This window comes from Plectrocnemia conspersa, unplaced genomic scaffold, assembly GCF_051122295.1.
Source record: "Plectrocnemia conspersa isolate PC_06_02 unplaced genomic scaffold, ASM5112229v1 ptg000013l, whole genome shotgun sequence".
Lineage (NCBI taxonomy): Eukaryota > Metazoa > Arthropoda > Insecta > Trichoptera > Polycentropodidae > Plectrocnemia > Plectrocnemia conspersa.
Genome location: NW_028277177.1, coordinates 29321841 through 29344585, shown reverse-complemented (window position 1 = coordinate 29344585; position 22745 = coordinate 29321841). Strand labels below are relative to the sequence as shown.

The 22745-nt window shown below is 31.1% G+C and overlaps 1 protein-coding gene across 2 annotated transcripts in view; it reads right to left on the bottom strand.

Moving 5' to 3' along the window:
• Nucleotides 1–22745, bottom strand: part of Ttd14 (TRPL translocation defect 14) — a 40973-nt gene that overhangs the window by 9304 nt on the left and 8924 nt on the right. Inside the window, exon 5 of one of the 2 annotated variants that reach the window (XM_088201547.1) lies at nt 2052–2141. The exons of the other annotated variant lie outside the window; for it this stretch is intronic. Within the exon in view, the coding sequence (XP_088057673.1) occupies nt 2052–2141 (90 nt within the window). The remainder of the gene's footprint in view (nt 1–2051; nt 2142–22745) is intronic. 2 annotated transcript variants of the gene reach the window in all.

The window sequence follows — 22745 nt, the reverse complement described above, 5'->3', positions numbered from 1 at the left end:
TACTTCTTCCGCTTGTTTCCCCCTAAGAGATTAATTGCCTTAGTTTGTATTTTAGACTTGACACAATGAAAGTTTTAAAACTATAATTTGTTTTAAGTTAGGTTTGGGTTTGAACGGCAAATGGATGTTTCGCAACTGTCAAATTGAGTTTCATGGACATTATAGAGCAGCATATAATTTAACCAGCGCAGTTAAATTATATTTTCGCTAGGCTTGGCCATAATAATGGGGCACTCTAATAAATGTGTTATAACTTAAAAAAACGATTAAGGTTGTTTAGTTGCTTATTTTTAATATTTAGTAGGCCCGCCCTTAGCTTTAATTACAGCTGCAACCCTTTTTGGCATGCTGTCAACAAATAACTTGCAGGTGGACGGAGACAATTTTCTCCATTCTATCTGCAATTTTTATCGCAAATCAATTTTGGATTTGCAATTGTGTTGGACATTTCCTTTTAACTTTGCCCATAAATTCTCTAGTATGGGCACAGGGCGTTTTCTTGCTGGAATTGGGTAGTAGCGTAAAAATATTTTCCAGCAGGAATCCATTAAAGTGGATTCCAACATTAACATATAAATGTCGCTATTCATACTACCCTCACAAATATACAAGATTCCCACCCATAACGCTTCCGCCACACTATTTGACTTTGGGTAATACGCAATTAGCTAGATATTATTTTCCGACTCTTCGACGCACGTGTACAACACCAGGGTTCCCGAAAAAATGTTTAAGAAGTATGATTATTTATTATATATTAAAAATATCGATTTAGAATTTTTTTGAATAAATTAAGTTTTTAATACATTTTTTATATTAACCAGCTGTAGTTTAAAATTATCTTAAAGTTGGATTCATAGGACCAAATTAATTTCGCCTAAGCTGTGGTGTTTTCAGGTCCACTCTAACCTTCAAGTTTTATTTATTTCTGAAAGCCACGTTTTGTGTCAGACTTTACAACCTTTGAGTTCCACATCATTGAGCCTTATTCTCAACGTCCGCAAAAAAATGGATGGCCTTCCGTTTACAGAGACTTCAGCGGATAGCTTTGAAGACGTTTTTTGAAGATTTCAAGGGACACGCGAACCAATATTCGATTTTCCTGGGCAATTGTCCTTCGTTTTCTTCCAATTTTTGGCTTTGATTTGTAAGAACCACATCCGTTGAACCGTTTCAAAGCCTTTTGGATAGCGTGTCGTGAACAATTAATGGGTTAACTAATTTCTGATATATTCAATCAATAATATGCAACATGCGAATGCAATAAAATAATATTCGCTCTTTTAGTTTTAGGCATTTTTTAAATGTTTATATCATATTAAAAATAAATTATTAAATAATAAAAAATATAACGACAAATAAAAGCCAAAATTATGCAACTGAACAACTAGACCTGCAATATTTTTTAAAACTCATGTGAGCAATTAAAAACGGTAAATTTCAGAATTACGGTTAAAACTACCTGCTAAAATATTTCGGTTAGACTATGCACTTGTAAAGACTTACACGCCATTTTAAGTGGTGCCCCATTATTATGGCCAAAGATGTACTGTTGAAAATGTATTTGGAATTTACTAGTAAAAATATAACTTCACTGTAACATTTCTACATCGCATGTGAATAAATAACGATAAGTATTAAAATATATATATTACTACATATGGAAAAATGTAAATCATATTATTTTAATAGCACTGTTTTCACTGGTAAAAATACATATCTACCAGTGAAAATGTATTTCGATATGATTTCACTGAAATGACATATTTAAAAAAATATTTTTGGCATAGATTCGAGATCGTTTTTAAGGGATAATCCGAGAATTTGTGGTTTAAAATCAGGGACGTCATTTCTGCTTTTTCTAGAGTGGGGGAGAAGTATGTTAATCAGTTTCATTAAATGACATCTGGGCAAATTCAAGGCAGCGCTAATTGAGATCCACGGATCTAAGTACTAAAGCAAGTGTTTTTTAGTGTAAAATAAGGTGGTGTTATAGACATTCCTGCTCATCGACAAGGATCAGGAGCGGAGACCTCGAGGGGAGGACTCACCGTCGTTGCTGAGAGGTCTGAGGCAGACGGCGGAGCGAGCACATCTCGAGCACAGGTGGGACTCCGCATCGACAGCCAAGTCTGCAAGCCCTGTAACACCACAGTGGCGTGCCAACTAATATTTCGACCGCTCGAGGGATGCGAATCTCGAAATAATCTAGATAACGTTAATGTTAAAACAGCAACAACAACACGCATGTTATAACAACGACTGGTGAGTGATGTGTTACAAAGGTGCGCGAGCTGCGACCTCGCCCTATTCTTCGTTCAAAATAAATAGAACGTTTAAAGGGCTACGCCTAATGTGACCAAGCGGTCTGATTTTTAATCCATTTCTTACTGGACCGGAGCCAAAAGATTTGAGAAACTCATCAGTCAATTTCGCACGGTTTTATTTAGATCTTTGGCTTCTCGGCTTTGTTGTTATTGTTGGGTGATTTATTAAATTACGACTAATGGACCAAAGGGCCGGTTGACAAAATATTTACCCAAGATTATGAGGATTACCACATCGTCAAATAAAGAGTACAGATAGTTGGAATTGGAACTGTAAAATGTCACTCGAAGAAAATATTAATAATGGTTAGAGTTAAAACATGGTCTATAATTCTGTACCATGCTACAATAATATAAACACTTTAGAAGAAAATGATATGTTTTGGTGCTGGGATGAATGAATTATACCTGTCCTAATCCTTTTTGCGTAATTATATGGATTGCAATACCGGTAGTACATTTGCATTATATCTGCTTCACCTCAAGCAAAGCTAACGGTACCTAACAGTTCACAATAAAACTGTTTTGTCACAGAGAAAAGACCACACCCTTGATTTATGATAGGGATGGCTGGCAAAATGAAAACAAAAACAGATTGCATTAATGAAATTCTTTCTACAATTAGTACATTTATATCTCCATTCAGATTGTTGATGTTTACCCAAATAGTCCGTGGAAAATGCTTCACTAAACATTGGTGCTAAATATTAGCACCAACTGAGTCCCGATAATAATATTTAAATAAGAAACGTATTTGAAAATAATACGCGAATATGTATTTAAAAAAAAAATTTACACTGATTAAAACCGATAAAATTTGTATTCAATATTCGAATAGTTAAAATCTACAAATAATTGAGAACCCTAGATGAGATACATACAATTCATTGGATTCTCGACGTGTATTAAACAATTTAATGAAGAACGTTTTGAAGATGCTGAAGGAAGTGTCTACCATAATGTTTTTCTTTAACACAAACCATCCAGCTTCTACACCTACAAGGAGCTGAACAATTTATGTGGAATGGTGCACACCTCTCTTATGTGTGCTACAATATTATTTTAAATATTTATTCGTACATTTCGTGTGTTAAAGTGAACCAATTAGAATAAAAAAAATTGTCGTAAATACGCGTTAAAAGCGCAATAAACCAAAATTCTATTAGTCTTTAAGACTGACCGATTAGTATCCGCAAATGAACCATAAACAACGTTATTGTATTGATACATCCAGACAGACGGTGGAATGCGGAATTACAAGTGCATTATTTCAAAATAACTGTTTGTTCAAACTTCAACGGTTACGCAAAAAATATTATTATAAGAAGAATGTAGGCCGAGTCTAAGAACCTTCTACATATCAATTAGCGTATATAAGCGCATACATAGAGGATATTATTCACTTCCTACGGGAACCTTTATCAAGAACTTTCACTAGTTATTCCCGACCGAAGACCAAGGAAGCAGCTGCTTCCCTTTTCACGTCAACACTGGTCCAGCTACGAGACGCAAACAAAGTTACGAAAACATCACGTTTTTATATTAATTATTTATATACTTAATATTTATATACATTTAATACATATTTTAGAAGCCTGACAATATTAACATACGGCTCGGTATAAACCTGTTCTATGTTTAATTAGTAATAAAGGTTTATAAAAGTCTTAATTAGTTAATGGTGGTCAATTAAGTTTGATCTCACTTTTATTAAATCTAGGTTAACTTATAAATGTGTATTATATATATACATTTATTTGCGATAAATTGTATATTTGTTTCACTATTTTCTACATTATTATTTTCTTTCCCAAATTATGTATATATTGTCAATAAATGTGAATGTATGCTAATATATGCTAAAACGCAACGTTTTATTTAATGCAAAACGCAAAATTCATAAACGAAAAATGCGAAATCACCGCTTTTTGTATAGTCAGATAATTTCGAGTAGTAATAATATGTTTACTCTAAAATTCGTTTTTTATTTATATATTTTTTAATCTATAGTGAATAATGCAATGCTATCTATATTGTGATTTAATGTAAATGATGTCATACTGTACAAAATTTATGTCATCCTATCTAAAAAAAATGTAATACACAATATTAATTAAATTTTAATTAATTACATAATAATTGTATGACTATATTTACTTATCAAGTATGTTTGAATTTATACATATATATTCTAGCTCATCCTTTATTTGTATTTAATTTATAATTATCTCATGTGATTAATCAGGAAGCCATTCTTGTTATATTAAATAAGTGCATAGATTGGAAGACAGTTCTTCAGAGAAAAACGGTTAAAAATTAAAAATGAACAGGCAAAAGTATTTTAAAAAAAAACCCCTTCATGAACGGTGTTATTTTTATAGAATAGGCTCTCGATTAATGATGTATGAAAAATATAGTTTAGGCAGAGGAAGGTGAAGTATAGGGTTATATTTGTTTCGGGGTCTTCGGGTGCAACTAAGCAGAAATTTAACGAATGGTATTCAATATTTACTTTCAAAAAATAAATTGAAAATGTGAGAAAAGGGCGCCACTAATTAAAAGACAAATATTAATAAGTCTCCAAAATGAAGAACGTAGATATTTCAATACTACAAAGTACTAGTAAATGTATTTTTTTAACCCTTAATAGTCCAAAGTGTTGCCCCAAGTCCAAGCAATTTTGAATGAATATATTTAATTAAATAATTTAATGATTATAGAGTCAAATATTTTTCTATATAATATGATATTCTATTTTGGCAGAAACAATTTTAGAAATGAAATTATAAATTTATAATATAAATAGTATATATTAATTTAAAAAAAAAAAAAATATATTTTTTTATTTGAATTTTATTTTTATTATTGCATGGAATTTAATTTAAGAAATGAATTAATATTAATCTTATTAGATTAAAAGAGTTTATTATTTATAAGAATTGTTTTATTATTATTATATAGAGATATGTATATAATATATTAAATATTTATTTATTTTATTTAAAACATTATTAATTTATGGATTAATTTGAGAAGTTATGGACATAGGAGCAGCCAATAAAAAAACAAATGTCAAATACGTGTGAACAAAAGGACCAAACGATATCCATCCGTGAGATTAGGAAAATCTAGGTAAACCTAATATGTGATGATCGTTCGAAATTGTAAGTATATAGTAAGCTCAAGTGACCAGACGTCCTCAAAAATGTTGTCCTCTTTTAACAACCAAAAATTTCTAACTTCCGTAGCAATTTTTTTCTCCGGAAATATAAAATCAAAAATTTTTTGAAATGACTTTTTTAGCTCCTGTAGCAATATATCCTCCTACAATATAATTACTAGCTTACTACATATATATTACAGTGAAGATTTATTTTTCAGTGAAATTATATTTTCACTAGTAGAAATATAATTTCATTAACTAGGCCAATGAAAAAGTATCAAGCAATTGATTTAATTAATTTCACTGATCAATATCAGTGAAAATGTATTGGTACACGTACGTTCAGAACATGTTGCCTCACTGTCTATGGAACTCAATTAGACAGTTGCGAAACGTCCATTTGCTGTTTAAACCCAAACCTAATCCAAACCAACTTGACTTAAGTTTAAGAACTAGTTAGTTTCAGAAATTTATTATGTCAAATTAGATTTGCTTAATTCGTTTAGATTAAACATTTTGCCATTAACATGTGTCGCTTTACGACTACTTTTCAAAATCAAATTTACAACGGTAATAACACCAGGATTTTAAATACCGGTATTACTGAGAGAAAAACGGTCAATACCGGTATTACTAGTATTAACATTTTATTATTATTAATTTGTAATAAAAAAAACGAAAATATAATGTCCATTCGTTCAAAGTTGAATTTAATGTTGTAAACTATTGTAGAATTTTGATACATGCTTGGGAAAAAATCCAAGGAATCAAAACTCGGATCAATTTATTTGAAGATATTGATTAAATATTTAATAACTATTGTCGTCCTCATATAATTTTTTTGAGAAATATAATAAGCAAGCAGGTGACATTTTAGACTAATTATCATTCTGTTTATGCATATTTCGTGTTTCAAATAAGATGCTATAAACAATCTTCCTTACATTCAGGTACTTCTAAAAATACTTTGTGTTGTTTATGAATACTAATAAAAATCAATAATTAGACTGTGTACAAAAACCTTTTTATCTCATATATTATATCGTCGTTTAAGGGGGATGATGACTTCGTAGCACGGTGGAATCTAATTAGAAACATATGTTGCAACAGACGATAAATGACGAGATGTTTTCTCCGAGAAGTGGTGGAGAAGCTGGCGGAGGGATGATGACAGTGGACTTCAATAACTCAGATTGAATACTTTTTTAATATTTTATTCCACACAAACGATTTTTTATTTAAAGCACGCAAATGGACGTTTTACGCATGTCAAATGACAGTAGGTGAAAATATTTTTACCGTAGCTTATATACTAATATTTTTCGTCGTCGGGTGACGACGATATGCGGCACACTCGGTACAAGTAGATAATAATAAATTAGCAAAACATAAAATCTTTGAAATAAAACTTAAAATTCTGTTTTAGTAATGTATATATAAACGTCCCAATAACTCCTTAGACATGAATCAAACTTTTAACGTGGCATTGAATCGATTCAACACAGCATGTCGACCCTCAGCGAGCATCCTGGACGACAAGACGGTCCTTCATGCTCGACAAGAGTCTAATCTAAAGTTTCCCAATCGATGGTAAGAAAACGGAGGCATTCGCGTGACGAACGACGCTTCCAATTGGAGAATAATGGCATTCGATACGCTGCACGACACGAGCGAATTAATAATAGCGATATACAAAAAAATCCTACTTTCTACCCCCAGGTCTGTCGCTAATTCATACATTCGGTAATTCCATTATTGCCAAGAACGCTACTCCGTCACGCCACCGAGACCACAGGATGACATCCAAACGACGACAAGTCAAATTAATAAAAGTACCGTCGGGGAAACCCTACTACCGGTACCAATAAAAGATAAGACACAACCCAGATATTAATTATGCTTCGAGCATTTAGCACAGTACTCCAATTTTCCGCGTAACTTTACTATCGCGCAAGTCGGAACCGAGATGATAACGAACCGCCAGAAATAACCCAAAGAAAGTTGCTAAATTGGCGTATTCACGCAATATAATGAATGCGTGTGTATGTACATGTACGTCAAAATTACGATAAACGGCTCGTTAGCGAGAGACTAGGAGACTGCCAACAATGAACGACGCCAAATAAACGGCAAAGACGAAAACAGACCTCTAATAATATATTATACTCTGTATACGCACATGAACCAAGCGTATGTGTATAATAATGATATTAAAACGCGTAACGTGCTGTGAAAGCTCCGGAAAATAACTGAATTTTCGACATTATCTAGGAGAATCAGTCTTCAACACTCTTTGTGTACGTAATCACTCTCCTTCAGCAAGTTGCGCCACAGGACACCTGCTGGGTTTGGATTTATTGCAATTATGTATGACGTACAAACATATGTGTTATCAATACTATAACACAATACTTTGGTGGATGTAAACTTGAAATATAAATAAGTAATTGTTTATGTACAATGTTACACTCGACTTCCTACCTGGGCTGTCGTTTGAGAAAACGGCGGTTGTTTAAAACCGGCGCGAATTAATTGATATCAAGGAGAAAATTTCTTCAGCTTTTCATACATATAAATGTGGAGGAAAAGTAGCAATATAGAAAGATATGTTGAAGAACTCTCCTGTCATCGGCAGACTTTAATTTTGTTACAACGAAATCAATCCAGGAAATGTATGAAAAAAATCTAAAATAACTAGAAAGGATAAGAAATGTAAAGAACTGCAAAATACAGACCAAATAAGAGACACGACTCAAGAAAAAGCCTATGAGGTAAAGGCCCTTGAACTTGTTTTGACGCACTTGAGTGTGAAGCAACACTACACCTCGCTTTTCTCTTTTTATCGCTCCCTGTACACAACATGATACAAGACCATCGTCGGCTCTTTAGAAGGGAATAATCAAGTTTCTTGATTTTATTTTTAATGAGATAATTAACAATTTTACATGTGTATTATATGCACATACGTTTTCTTGCGATGTTCATTATGATTGTATATTTAACTTTTACCGGACAAAATTTTCTTATTGAATCCACTGCGGTCCAATTTATTTAACCACAAAAATTAAGCTTCCTGCATATTATTTTATATCATTAATTTAGGGTAACCCCTGAACCCGTTCCAGATGTTGGGACCACAACCTGAATAAATACACCCAAGAATGCAACGACAAAAGAAAAAATGTTTCGCTCTATTCTTGTAAATATTATTTATGTATGTATTACAATTCCTTGGTGTTTGTTTATATTTATCCATAGCCAAAAATCAACGTCAAAAGCAATAAAATCGTGCCGTCTCACGATAATATCACGATTTACAATAAGTGAGAATCAAATGAAGAACACCTAAACCGAATTTTGACCAATAGGAGAGCGCAAAAAACAATTATCACTTCTCAGAAGTCAAAAATTCACGTCAAAAGCAATATAATTGTGCCGGCGCCGTCACAGTGGGAACGCTCGGTAATCTGGCGTTCACACTAGAACTTTTATAATAATATTACAAATGAATGAGAAACATATAAACCGAATTTTGTCCAATAGGAGAGCGCAAAAAACAATTGTCCCTTCTCAGAAGTAAAAAATCCACGTCAAAAGCAATAAAATCGTGCCGGCGCCGTAGCAGTGGGAACGCTCGGTAACGAGATTTTATTGCTTTTGACGTGAATTTTTGACTTCTAAGAAGTGATAATTGTTTTTGCGCTGTCCTATTGGACAAAATTCGGTTTGAATATGCTTTGACCAATGCTCTCCTATCATAAGTCCTTAGTAAGATTGGTAAGAATATCGGATTCGCAAAGATTTGTGCAAAGCAATACCAGCATGATAGACCAGTGGTATAGATAGTGTATACCAATACCCAAAATATCTTAGTTCGAATGCCATATCAACATTTGTTTCCGAAGTGATACTTTAAACACGCGTGATTATTGACAGCTGTCTGATTTATAGTGCTGCCAATATAGAAAACTCGAATTGGATCATCCTGAGCAATAATTATGAAGTGATAATTGTTTTTGCGCCCTCATATTGATCAAAATTCGGTTTGAATACACATTGACGAACATCCCATATTCCGAAGGAATAAACATTTCAGATCAGTATATAATTTCATTATCGCCCATCAGTTAAATTATATTTTCGCTATTAGAAATATATATATCTACGGATGAAAATGTATTTGGACTTCACTAGTGAAAGTATAACTTCACTGAAAAATACACATTCACTGTGACATTTATATAATACATCGCATGTAAATGTAATATATATTACTACTAATGAAAAACTTGAAATCATTTAATTTTACTAGCACATGTCAGATAATTTATATTTTCACTGTTAAAAATATATATTTACCGATATAATTTCACTGAAATGACAAAAAACAAAACCATGGATAACAAATCACGCGTCTATGTTTTGAGCGGTGGCGCAGACTGGTCAAAAAATTGTTGCCTAAATCCAGCTATGGATTAACAGATTTTTACGACAAATTTTTTTAATTTGACAATTCCATTTAAAATGCTTAAATCTTTTTACTGTAATATATTGATATTTCTGAGTAACTAAAAAAATAAAATACTGGATAATTATCATTAATTCATTTAAAATAGCGTCAGAAAATATTTTGGGTACGACATGACTTAAAACCAACCAAGAATCGAAGTGTTATACAGTATACACATTTGTGATTGATGATAAAAAATAACACCCTTTTACCAGAAAAAAAAAACACCTTATCAAAAAATATGAATACACTGTAAAAATAAATTTCATAATCTGCGATAAAACTGTTTTTCTTTCAACGATAAAAATATACAACTGCGCATTTCTGATACCGAAAAACCGTGAATACTTTTTATTTAACATGTTCTAGGACCAAGGTAACAAGGTAAATCGATATACGCCAATACAAACAATAATCTGAAATTTATTTGAGACATTTGAATAGCTTTGGAAGTAAGACTGAAAATAAAACACGCTAATATAAATTTAATTAGATTTTTTTACAAAAAATATATTGTTCTTAAAATTGCATTAGACGCTTGATAAATATATTTAAATTCACATGGGACGTTTGCCAGATATCTACAAAGTTATATTTAGATTAAATTATTAAATAAAATATGTTTCTAAAATGTTTTTGTTCTATTAAAAGTAAAACATTCCAATTTAACGTCGGAATTTTCATTCAGAGAAACGTATGTAAAATGGCAACATTTTTCGCATCCAAATTCCAAGTAAATTTAATTTGGCTTCGGTCGTATAACAACCTCTAATTTGAATAATATAATAAATCACATATTATTCGGATTTAAAAGGAAAGATACTGAACTATTATTAGCAGACATCAGTGTTATCAATGCCTATTATTAACAGGCAACTGTAATAAAATCAATCATGGAAACGCTGCACATGACTTCATAGGACTTCTGAGGGAAGCCGTACTTGCTAGAAAAAATCACGGTACTGTGATAAACGGATATAAACAGTACGCCATAGCGGTAGTACGTCACGCGGCTATTATCATAAGCTTCAGAACACATGTGTGCTATAACAACCACGCGGCGTAATAAATCCGACAAGACATCAAAAATAGATAACGGGGAAAAAGAAAATCCCCACAAAGTAAATAAACAAACGATAACAGTAATCACTCGATGAAAACAATTGTCTAATAAAAAAAAACCTTTGATGTTTTTCTTGAGAAGAATGCGTATTTTTTGCATAATTTTCCGCGTTAAGTTTATGAAATTCATAGTCATCTACGTAGCTTTAGAATTTCAAAGACAATAGGAGCTGATAAGCGGAATTTCCATTTGTCAAAATTTGCTAACATAAACAGATCAGAGGTATGTAGACATAACGGCGCTTCATTGTTTTAGAATTTAGATAAATAAAAGAAATGCTTGCATAATAAAAAAAAAGCGGTATTTATGCGTGTACCGCAAATGATTAACTAAAATAGAAGTATTAATTTGTCAACAAAAAATATTAATAAAAACGCTGATAAGTAGTTATCAGAAAATATTTATTATAGATAATGTATAATGGATAATTTTATGTTAAACATAAACACGAATTTAATTTGACATATACTTGTACTCGCGTGTGCTACATTTTTTGCCATTTAGTATATTTTATTATTTTGTGTTTTTAATTGGAAGCTCTTTTTGTTTAACCTAACACATTCCTACATAAAAAAAGCAGCGATTTCCTTGAAATTGAATGATAATGATATTTCCATTATATATTTAATTATATTTACGTATATTGAATATTTCAATACATTTTTAAAGCTAGATAGTATATGTCCAAATGAGTTATAGCATATTTTATTTAATCAAGATTCGAGAGAGAAAATTATATTTTACAAAAAAAAAAAAACAAGTTTAATCAGTGTCGAATCACTAAAAACACCTCTTAAATAAATCTTGAAATTGAAAAAAATTAAAGCTGTACAAAAAAAATCAATGACATAAAAATTGTGACTACACTTTCTAATAGATAATATGTATATGGTTTGTGAATAATATACTTATAAGAAAAACACTTTTCTTGCAAGTAATATATTTGCGACTTGCAGGACAAGTTTATTCGTCACGCCGATATTATAGAAGCGCACGTGACGATTGGAGAAATGTACTGATTAGAGCCACTTGCAAATGGACCTAAGCAAAGAACGTATTATAAATAAAAAAAAATATTTATTTATTTTAAATCTTTCATTCAACCATGATTTTATGTTTTGAAAGAATCAATAATCATATACATATATTTTTTATTTGATGATAATCTTTGCTACATAAGCGTTAACTTAACGCGTCAACACTTCCTGAGTAAACAGTGAGACATCAGTCTATAAATTAGTGACATTTTATTAATTTTAAACTATTATTACATCTTACAATCAATATGTGAGATTACAAAAAGCGATTGAAATTATAATTATATAAATACCAATTCCAAAATTGCAGACACGATAGAAATTTAAAATCACTAGGGTGCAAATGGGATTCGAAAGATAGTATTTCAAGTATACGACAGGCTTTATAATGCGTAACGAAAAATACATATTTATAATAGAAGTGAAATTCTGTTTCTGCCCCCAAATTATCGTATTAGCCCGAATATCGATAATAGGAAAGAGCCTCTCCTATCTCCAAGAGTTTATAAGCGGGAATATAGCGCACTTACAAAATAGACTCCCACCTTTCATGACTTCTAATACTTCACTTCAGACATGTAGCAAATCAACTTACGCCGCTCTTCAGTCCTGGTTCAGATACAAAATCTGAAATCCGAGAATTCAACGCGATCTTAAAATAATACAATTAGAGACAACTAGGCATTCTAGTTTCTCAATATTAATTTATCAATACATAAAAAATATGATTTTCTTGAGAAGTTTTGATATGTAAAATAACATGAATATAGTATGTGATTGTAGATATCTTTATATTATTGATTAACAAAGAACTGGAGGATGATTGAAGAAAATAAAATTCAATATGATGATGATTTGTTATAATGAAGGACCAGAATGGATCTATCTACTTCGATTGATTACAGAGTGCCGAGATTATAACCGAATCATACAGAAATCAGCTGTTGCTACTTTACATTATTTATATTTCGAACAATATAAATATGAAAAAGCTCTTTAGATAATTTAAAAAATTATTGGCGTAATTCTGTGTAAAGCCCCCATACATTTTTGCAATCTGCCGATTCCCACGCGGATTGGTTTCATTTTATCTGATTTTTAATGTAGTTTTTAGATTACCAAAGCAAAGATAATGCCGATTAGCGTAATTGAAATCGTAAATCGTAAACAATTTGTTGACATTTAAATACTTCTGATCTTTATTGAAAGCTTCCAAGAAAGCGTGCATATTTTTAAACATCTGGCACAGACCCATCCTTTCTATTGCGTGGTATAAAAAAATCAGTGGTTGTAAAACATTTAAAAATATTTGTACAATTTAATTTTTAAGCAAAAAGTGTGAATTCTCGATCTGGCAAATTTATAGACAATCTTTACTATTGCACTCAAAATAGAGATTTAATCTCACTTTAACAATAAAAATAAAATTGTTTTTTATTTTCCTAAAACATTATACAGCACATTGTATACAAAGCATATGTTTCTTATGAGTGAGCGATAAAATCTTAATTATTGATAATATCAATGTTTGTATAAAATCAATACCTTTGAATTCTATAAAAATAAACACGCAAGGTTCGCACAAACATGATATTATGATTATCTTTTGATAAAAAGGGTGTGCTTTATTAGGCTTTTTTAACCAGAGCTATAAACCAGTGGAGTAATGAGTGATACGCGAAAGACCTAGGTTCTAATCCTATATGTAATATATATTATTATTTAATTATAATTCATATTAGGTTTTCCTATGTTTTCTAATCTCACGGATGAATATCGCGATTATTAATTCATATCAATCCAAATCATACATGTATTTTTTTAAAGGAAATTTGAATGTGTGCTTCAAAGATTATTCTTAAAAAATAACATAAAATCATTTTAATTTTAACTACTCTTCTTTTGATCTTGTCAAAGAGATCATAATTAGTGATTATTATATAATCATAATTCTGATCGATCATCACAGATTAGGTATAACTAAATTTTTCTAATCTCACAGATCATTATGATTAATTCAAATAGTTATAAAAATCATAATGAGGTACTTAAAACACATATGTAAAAAAAAAAAAATACATCAGGATGTTTTACTGCACGACAACGTTGCTATTGCTACTCGTGAAACCTTATTAATTTTACCAGGAATCCATCGCTTTATATCTTTCTTATAAATTATCGAAAAAGTCAAGTTTTTATATGGGTGCGATTTAACAAGGTATTATTTAAAATATATGTGCACTTAAATAAATACTTTGTTCCATAAAATAAATTATTTGTGCATCATCTGATTTTTTTTCCAGAAGACGAGTCATTCTGACCAATGCTTTCTCGCACCTAATCTGTCCATTAGTAATGCACAAACAAATTGTTTTATGGAACATTACTTTATACATATATTGCTCATTTAAATTGTCATCTACATAAATATATATGAGGACAAATCAATATTTAATTATTGCTAAGAACATAAACGATTAACTAGTAAACATACACATGCCACAAAATGATTCATTCAACTCTGGTTTTATAACTACAAAAGACAATTACATGCATTCAAGAGATCATAAAAGTGTCACATGAAAAGACCGCGATGGAACAACATTTAAGAATAAATAATTGATTAAACTATCGATGAAATATCGCAATGTAAAATAAAAAATCAATCAAAACGGAACTGTCAAAAATAATGTTTAAAAACCAAATCTATTAAAATAGATCTGACTCTGTCACAGACGTTCTTCAAAATCATCTCAAACAGGAGAAGAGCTGTCCTATCAAGATCAACTAAATTTATAGTTCGAAATAAATTTACTCTTTTTTAAATGTGTTAATGAAGGAAGCGACTGGCAAAATGACAGCAAATTTGGAATAACTGAGTGAACGTTGTCTAGGATTAAATTGCGGTTGCTAATGATTTTATCACAGAAAGTTTTTCTCGAACTATTAGAAAATTATCATAACGTAAGCAACTTATCTTAAGTGCTTTGTAAAGCACAATAAACCTTCATCCAGCAGTGGTTAGGTCACAGACGGGAAGTCGAAAAATAAAATACAATAAATTTGGCGACCTTCCAGCAGACGGTTGCCTTGCTTTTTCCCGTTCCTTTTCTGTCTAAGCTTTCCAAAAGCAACCGAATCCACTACGTATCTAGCTAGTAAAATAATCGCAGATAGCAAACTATCTACTTCACCTTTAACCCCCAGCAATGTGACACGTATCTATGCGTTTGCATATTTTCAAAGCATACTATAGATATTCAGTCGTTCGATTCTTATCTCAAAAAGCTGCAATAACAACAGTCAATTGAGAATTTTCCACTGAAACGACGCTTGGTCACGCGAAAAACCAACGCCAATCTCCATAATTTCACGCAACTGATTTTTTTCACAACGTATTCAACTTCTCCCCGAAAAAATCAAACAAACAGCATTTGCACGAAACCATTTACCTTGTCTCGGCATAATGTTATAAAGCGTAATTGCCGTCGAATGACAAACTGTCGTGAGCTGTAGTTTCCTCATATCTCATGTATTACGTCTACTATAATTTAATAGCTGGAATCGACACGCAATTTCAAAGAATTACTCACAGAAAACCGATAATGGTAAAAAACAAACAGAATATAAAGTACACACTGTTCTATAGATTAAAACATATCCAAATGACTTAGCAATACCTGTGTTACAGCAATATATTTAATTACATGTCATACACTAGGTTTTACACAATGACTTTTGAAAAGCATTTAAAACATAAACGACATTTATATGAAATTGTGAGAACGACAGCATAATTAAAAAAATATTTATTGACAATAAATATATTTAAAGTATTAATGTGGTAGACAACATTACTTTTTCATTAAAAAAAATACAATATACTAAAATCAAAGCATGAAACAAAATTAAGAACTTCCCGCTACACGACCCACCAATAAAATTTGTTAATGTTATATAGAGATAGAACTTCTAAATAGAATAAAGAAACACCTTTGTGCATTAAGAAATAAATTATAATATTAAGTAATTTAATATTTCATTTAACTAATGTTTATACATTAAACAAGTTTAATAAATTCTATTTATGTTTATATTAGCTAAATAAAATAATATAATAAATATTAAATAAATAGATAAGATGTACAAAAAAAAGTAGCTACTAATATAAAAGAAAAAATCGATAATTTAAGAAAAAAATTATTAGCAGAAATACTTCTGTTAATGACGTTCGAGCAATGATGAGGACATATCGCAAAATTTGAAAAAATGCGTTAAGGATGCTCAGTTTTGTTATGCGGAGCGCGTGTCACCTTTATAATTTATTAGCGATTTCGGTTCTGTACGATACGCTAGTTTGTAGCGTACTCGAATAGTTATTAGGATTGCAATAATTTGTATCGACATTATTATTTTAATTAATTAATAATAAAAATAGACCTAATAAATAATCCAAGTACCGCTCGCATCTTTTATCATGTTTATTGATTAGCAAACCCCAGATTCGAATATCCCGACAATTATTGTTTCAATATATAAAATATTCTAATTGTATGATTATCCCTTTCAATGTCACTATGATACAACACAGGTGATTATGTTTTGTAGATTTTTTAATTTAATTATGAATTGTTTTTTTTTTTTGCAATTCCAACTAAATCTTATCGATAAGATAATCTCGAAACAAAAACGAACAATCATCGACTAGGGAAAACTGTGTAAGAAAACTGATAGGAAAACATGTTATAAACACTGTGATTAATAGAAAAACACATTATAGAATAAATTGCACTACTTGGAAATCCTATTTAGGTTAATCCCATATGAGTATTATTATATTCTCTGCTTCTGCTTTCAAACAATATGGGCATCGTCGTTATCGTAGTTTTACACCATGGAGATATCGTATTCAACAAAGAAAATGTACGGATTTGAAACAAAAGTGGATTTTGGTATTTCATTTTGTAATACTGGTAGTATATCAACAATATAACGACTTACAATAAGTGAGAAACGAATGAAGCAAATCTAAACTAAATTTTGACCAATAGGAGAGCGAAAAAAACAATTATCACTTCTCAGAAGTCAAAAATCCACGTCAAAAGCAATACAATCGTGCCGGCGCCGTCGCAGTGGGAACTCTCGGTAATCTGGCGCTCACACTAGAACTTGTATAATAATATTACAAATGAATGAGGAACATATAAACCCAATTTTGTCCAATAGGAAAGCGCAAAAAACAATTATCCCTTCTCAGAAGTCAAAAATTCACGTCAAAAGCAATAAAATCGTGTCGGCGCCGCAGTGGGAACGCTCGTTACCGAGCGTTCCCACTGCGATGGCGCCGACACGATTTTATTGCTTCTGACGTGAATTTTTGACTTCTGAGAAGTGATAATTGTTTTTGCGCCCTCCTATTGATCAAAATTCGGTTTGAATATACTTTGACCAATGCTCTCATATCATAAATCCATAGTAATATTGGTAAGAATATCGGATTCACAAAGATTTGTGCAAAGCAATAGCAGCATGATAGACGAGTGGTATAGATAGTGTATACCAATACCCAAAATATCTTAGTTCGAATGCCATATCAACATTTGTTTCCGAAGTGATACTTTAAACACGCGTGATTATTGACAGCTGTCTGATTTACAGTGCTGCCAATATAGAAAACTCGAATTGGATCATCCTGAGCAATTATTAAAAAATATTCTTCTAAACATCCATATGATAAATAATGCTCGGGTCTTAATTTTTCAATATTTTTTTTCATTTGGTATTTAAAACATTTCAGTTAATTTATGAATTTATTTTTATCATCAAATAAACTACCTTTTTCAAGTCACTTCTCAATAGTTTCCACGCTATGAAAATATTTATGTTGTCATAAAAAATGTATTTTAGAAAAATAACATCATAAAACCATTTCCATTTGAGCCACCCTCAAATCAAATCTTAAGCCAGTGATCAGATCTATAGCTTTTTTCGTCATTGACTTGATCCTCTTCTCATGCAGAATGTATATATTATATGATACATACATATGATGCTATACGATCGAAAGCACATCTTATCAATATCAGCACTAACAAGACCAGATGCAACCGGTAGAAACCGACTCATTACATCACATTATCTATCAAAACAAAACGCAGCTGACCCCGTGTCGCTAATCAGATGACACAACTGCGATAAGCAAGCACAGCACCTAGAGTTCACCCAACCTGGCAACAGATGAAAAGCCGTAGCACGGAGGGGGTTGTTTGTGGCCCTAACCCTGACACGCTCTCCGAGCCTCGACCTTCGCCTTGATGCAATCTCAGCATGGTGTAATTCGATGACACAATCGATCCGCCACCAAACCCCCTCACGTGCCGAGAAAATGAAAGGTCACATTGCGCCAAGAACGGTCACCGATTGACCTATCGATTCTGACGTCGGTGTACATTTAAAATTTCAGAGCAGCATTGACTATTCATATACTGATTGATGGTGCTTTAGGAATGCCATAGAACACTGTTTAAAGTATGCACAGTTGCTTTCTGGTCCTATTGTCGCAGTTACCTTGTGGCTTATCGCCCAGGTACTAAAATGCGTTTAGAAATTCATAGGTAAACAGGAGGCACATTTCTGCTTCATGGACGGCCTTACACGCTTAAACTAATAAATTACACAAACAGCCAACTTATCAATCGAGATTCATTGAAGGCGCCAATAATGTCCGACAAGTTGATTGAGGTTAAACGAAGAGAAATCAAGCGTTGGTTTAAAAAAACCGACAAGAGATTGTATCAATGAAGCATTGAATAACTCATTTTTTTCACTCTGAGCTTTGAACTTGAAAAATCAAAATATCTAAATGGCGGTATCAAGGATGGTCGTAAAGAAATCAGAGACGTCATTTGGGGGGGTGGGAGAACCCTTGAATTTGGCCAGGAAAATGCATGTCATTTAATGAAATTATTTCTGAATACATTTTCACCGATAGATATATATATTTTTAACAGTGAAAATATAATTTATCTGGCAGGTGCTAGTAAAATTATATGATTTCAACTTTTCCATAAGTAGTAGTAATATATACATTTACATACTTATCATTATTTATTTACATGCGATGTATAAATGTTACAGTGAATGTATTTTTCAGGGAAGATATATTTTCACTACAGAAGTCCAAATATATTTTCACGAGTAGATATATATTTCTACTAGCGAAAATATAATTTAACTAATAGGCACCAGTGAAATTATATACTACTCTAAAACATCTATGAGTAAATTTGACAGTCAAACCTAACCTACACTAAATAACCAAACCCAACGTAACCTAATAAAAGTTTTAAGACTAACCAGTTTTGGGTTGAAATATTATAGTATTTTGTCAGACAATGTGACGGGAATCTGTGAATCTTTGATCTTTGAAACAACGAGTGCCGAATCATCCTTTTGTAAACAAATACAATTCTATTTATAATGACTAGTGAAATTGTAAATTCATTTTTTGATACGTTTTAACCCTTTTAGTGCCAAGTAAAATTAGGCGGTGTATGCTAAGAATGCAAAGCATTTTTTGGCAATGATGATTTTATAAATATATTTTTTTTGTGTGAACCACTATTTATTATAGGAACAAAATTAAATCCAGTTTATACAAGTAAATACACATTAAATATAGAAAAAAATATATAAAACTAGAAACAGACACCCGCGTCCTAGCGGTATTCATGTCGTCGTTCATAAGCGGACACCGGCGCCCTTACAGCATTCAAACGGTTAACTTGAGTTAGAGAAATAAAATGTATACTACTAGTGAAAATATTTTATTTTGTTTAAAAAGTATAGATTTTTTATAGCCGTTTTTATTACTTTACTGATACTAACGACATTATTTTGAAATTGTTACATTGGGAATAATGTTGCGCTCAAAGGATTTAATTAAATCATTTGCATGGAAGTTATGATGGCTATAAATTTGTTAAATTGAAATCGATACAAAATTTTACATGTAGAGTTATATAATCTTTATGGTCCAATTTATAAGTAATGCATATTTCAAATAATTCATATAGCAACGTTTTACATTGAGTCATATAAAAATAATAAGGACGATTAAAAAAATATTCACGTTCTAAAAATAAGTAATACAGAAGTAGAATAATTTATCACTATAAAAAATCGCAGCAAATTATTTTTTTGCAATTTAAATACCAGAAAAAATACTTTTAAAAAATACTCAAACCTAACATAACTTAACAAAAAATTCTCAACTTGTTTTTAGATCAAATCCATAATACAAACTAAGCTAACTAAACTTTTTAGGGAAAATAAGCGGAAGAAAAAGTACAGATACACGTCACATTTCACATATTGCTCCATAGTTAGTCTACACCTAAGTATTACACTATGTTTTAAAATATGAATTATGAAAATTTGACAGTTGCGATACGTTCATTTTCTGTTTAAGCCCAAACCTAACCTAAAACAAATTATAGTCTTAGAACTTTCATTGTGTCAAGTCCATAATACAGACTAGGGCAATTAATCTCTCAGGAGGAAATAAGCTGAAGAAGTAAATTTGATATTACACTTTGTTTTAAAAATATGACAGTTATCCTTACCGATATTTTTTAAGACCTATGATATGAAAAATTCACGGCAAAAGCGATAAAACCGTACCGAGCGTTCCCACTGCAACGGCGACAGCACGATTTTATCGCTTTTGACGTAGATTTTTGACTTCTGAGACGTGATAATTGTTTTTTGCGCTCTCCTATTAGTCAAAATTCGGTTTAGATGTGCTACATTTAATTTTTAATAATATTATAAAAAGTTGTAATTTAAGCGCTAGATAACCGAGCATTTCCACTGCGACGCTTATTGCTTTTGACGTGAATTTTTAACTTCTGAGAAGGGATAATTGTTTTTTACTTGTAATTTTATTGCTTTTGACGTGGATTCTGAACATGGACCCCTTGAATTTGTCAGAAAAATGCATATCATTTAATGAAATACTATAAATCTTAATGAAATGGAAAATTTTTAAAATCGACCACTAAAATGACGTCCTAGAAATAAATCGTCACATTGTATTAATAAACAATAGATCAAAGACGAAACTAATGGTAGTCGATAGTCAAGCAAGGTTCGCATATTAAATTCTAAACATGAACTATGTATAAAAGAGAACCGGAGAACTTATACTTACGTACATATGTATGTGAAGCAGAATAATTCTCTGAATTAAATATAATCTAGACTAGCAAAGTATTTAAAAAGTAATAAAGGACCTTTATCATACACCAATTTTCAACTTTTTATTTGTCACAAATTTAATTTAACTCGAATTATATGTAAAACGTTGCTGTTGACAATTAGCTTTGTACTATGGAGTCACGTGTTTAAGATACCGTAGAAATTTATTCTACATTTTACATTATAATTCACTATTTTTTGTTAATTACTATTTTATGAACCCTTTGGTTGCCGAGTCTTTTCGATGTATTACATAATAAAAATGTCAATGGAAATACCCTGCAGTCTATTAAAAATGTATCAGATTCTATCTCCAACGATTACGTAAGATTCGGCATTTATGTTTCAAAATAACAAAAGCCGATATAGAGTATTTCGGCAATCAAAAGGTTATGTGACAAAACATATATTTACTAACAGCACACTAGAATGAGAAAACGATCTAAAAAGCTACTGATCATTGTAAAACAATCCTTATAAACTGAAATCAATCGCCCAAAGAAAAAAAACGAATTCCTCATAACATAATGAGTGATAAAGCTTATTATGAATCAATCTCAATTATGCAAAGTAATAACAAAATTCCCTTATTTTGGAAAATAATAAATTAAATTATAATTATGTTGAGCACATTCTTGACTTTCGCATCACTGTATATAACAGTGTGTATGTCACAATAATAAATCAGATATATTTTATTAGTGTAATAAAAAAGTTTGTTTTATACATAAAAATTTTGCAATTTTGATTTACATACATATGAAAATTGAGCGTAGCTCAGTGAAACATTCAGCGGAAAATTTGAACTGCCTTCACTGCACAATTTTTCGTGAAATATAATGAAAAATATTGAAATTTTATCCGATCCTTAAAAAACCGAGGAAAGCAGCTGTCCCAAGAGTTCAAACCGATCTTTGATACGACACGTGCACAAAAATAATTAGTAATTGAAAATAACTTTGAACCTTTTTTACTATCTATAAAAAAACAGTATAGTTATTTAAAAAAAAAAACAATGGTATTGCCTCATATTCTTCAGCTCGATTCTTTCATTATTAGTATTGATAGCAGGCATTTATTTGAAAGCAAGTTATTGCTGCTTTTATAAATAGTTGTACCAAATTTTGAATGTCTCTATTAACCACAACGCTATTGCTTCTAAGCAAACGTTCTTAATGAAACAAATTATATTCAACAATTACATTTGAATATAAACCTTAAATAAAATAAGGATCGTCAAAATGTCCCTAAATGTGATAACGACGCAACGCAAAATCCCTTGAAAGATAGAAAACGTGATGAGACGATAATAAAAATATAGAAATTT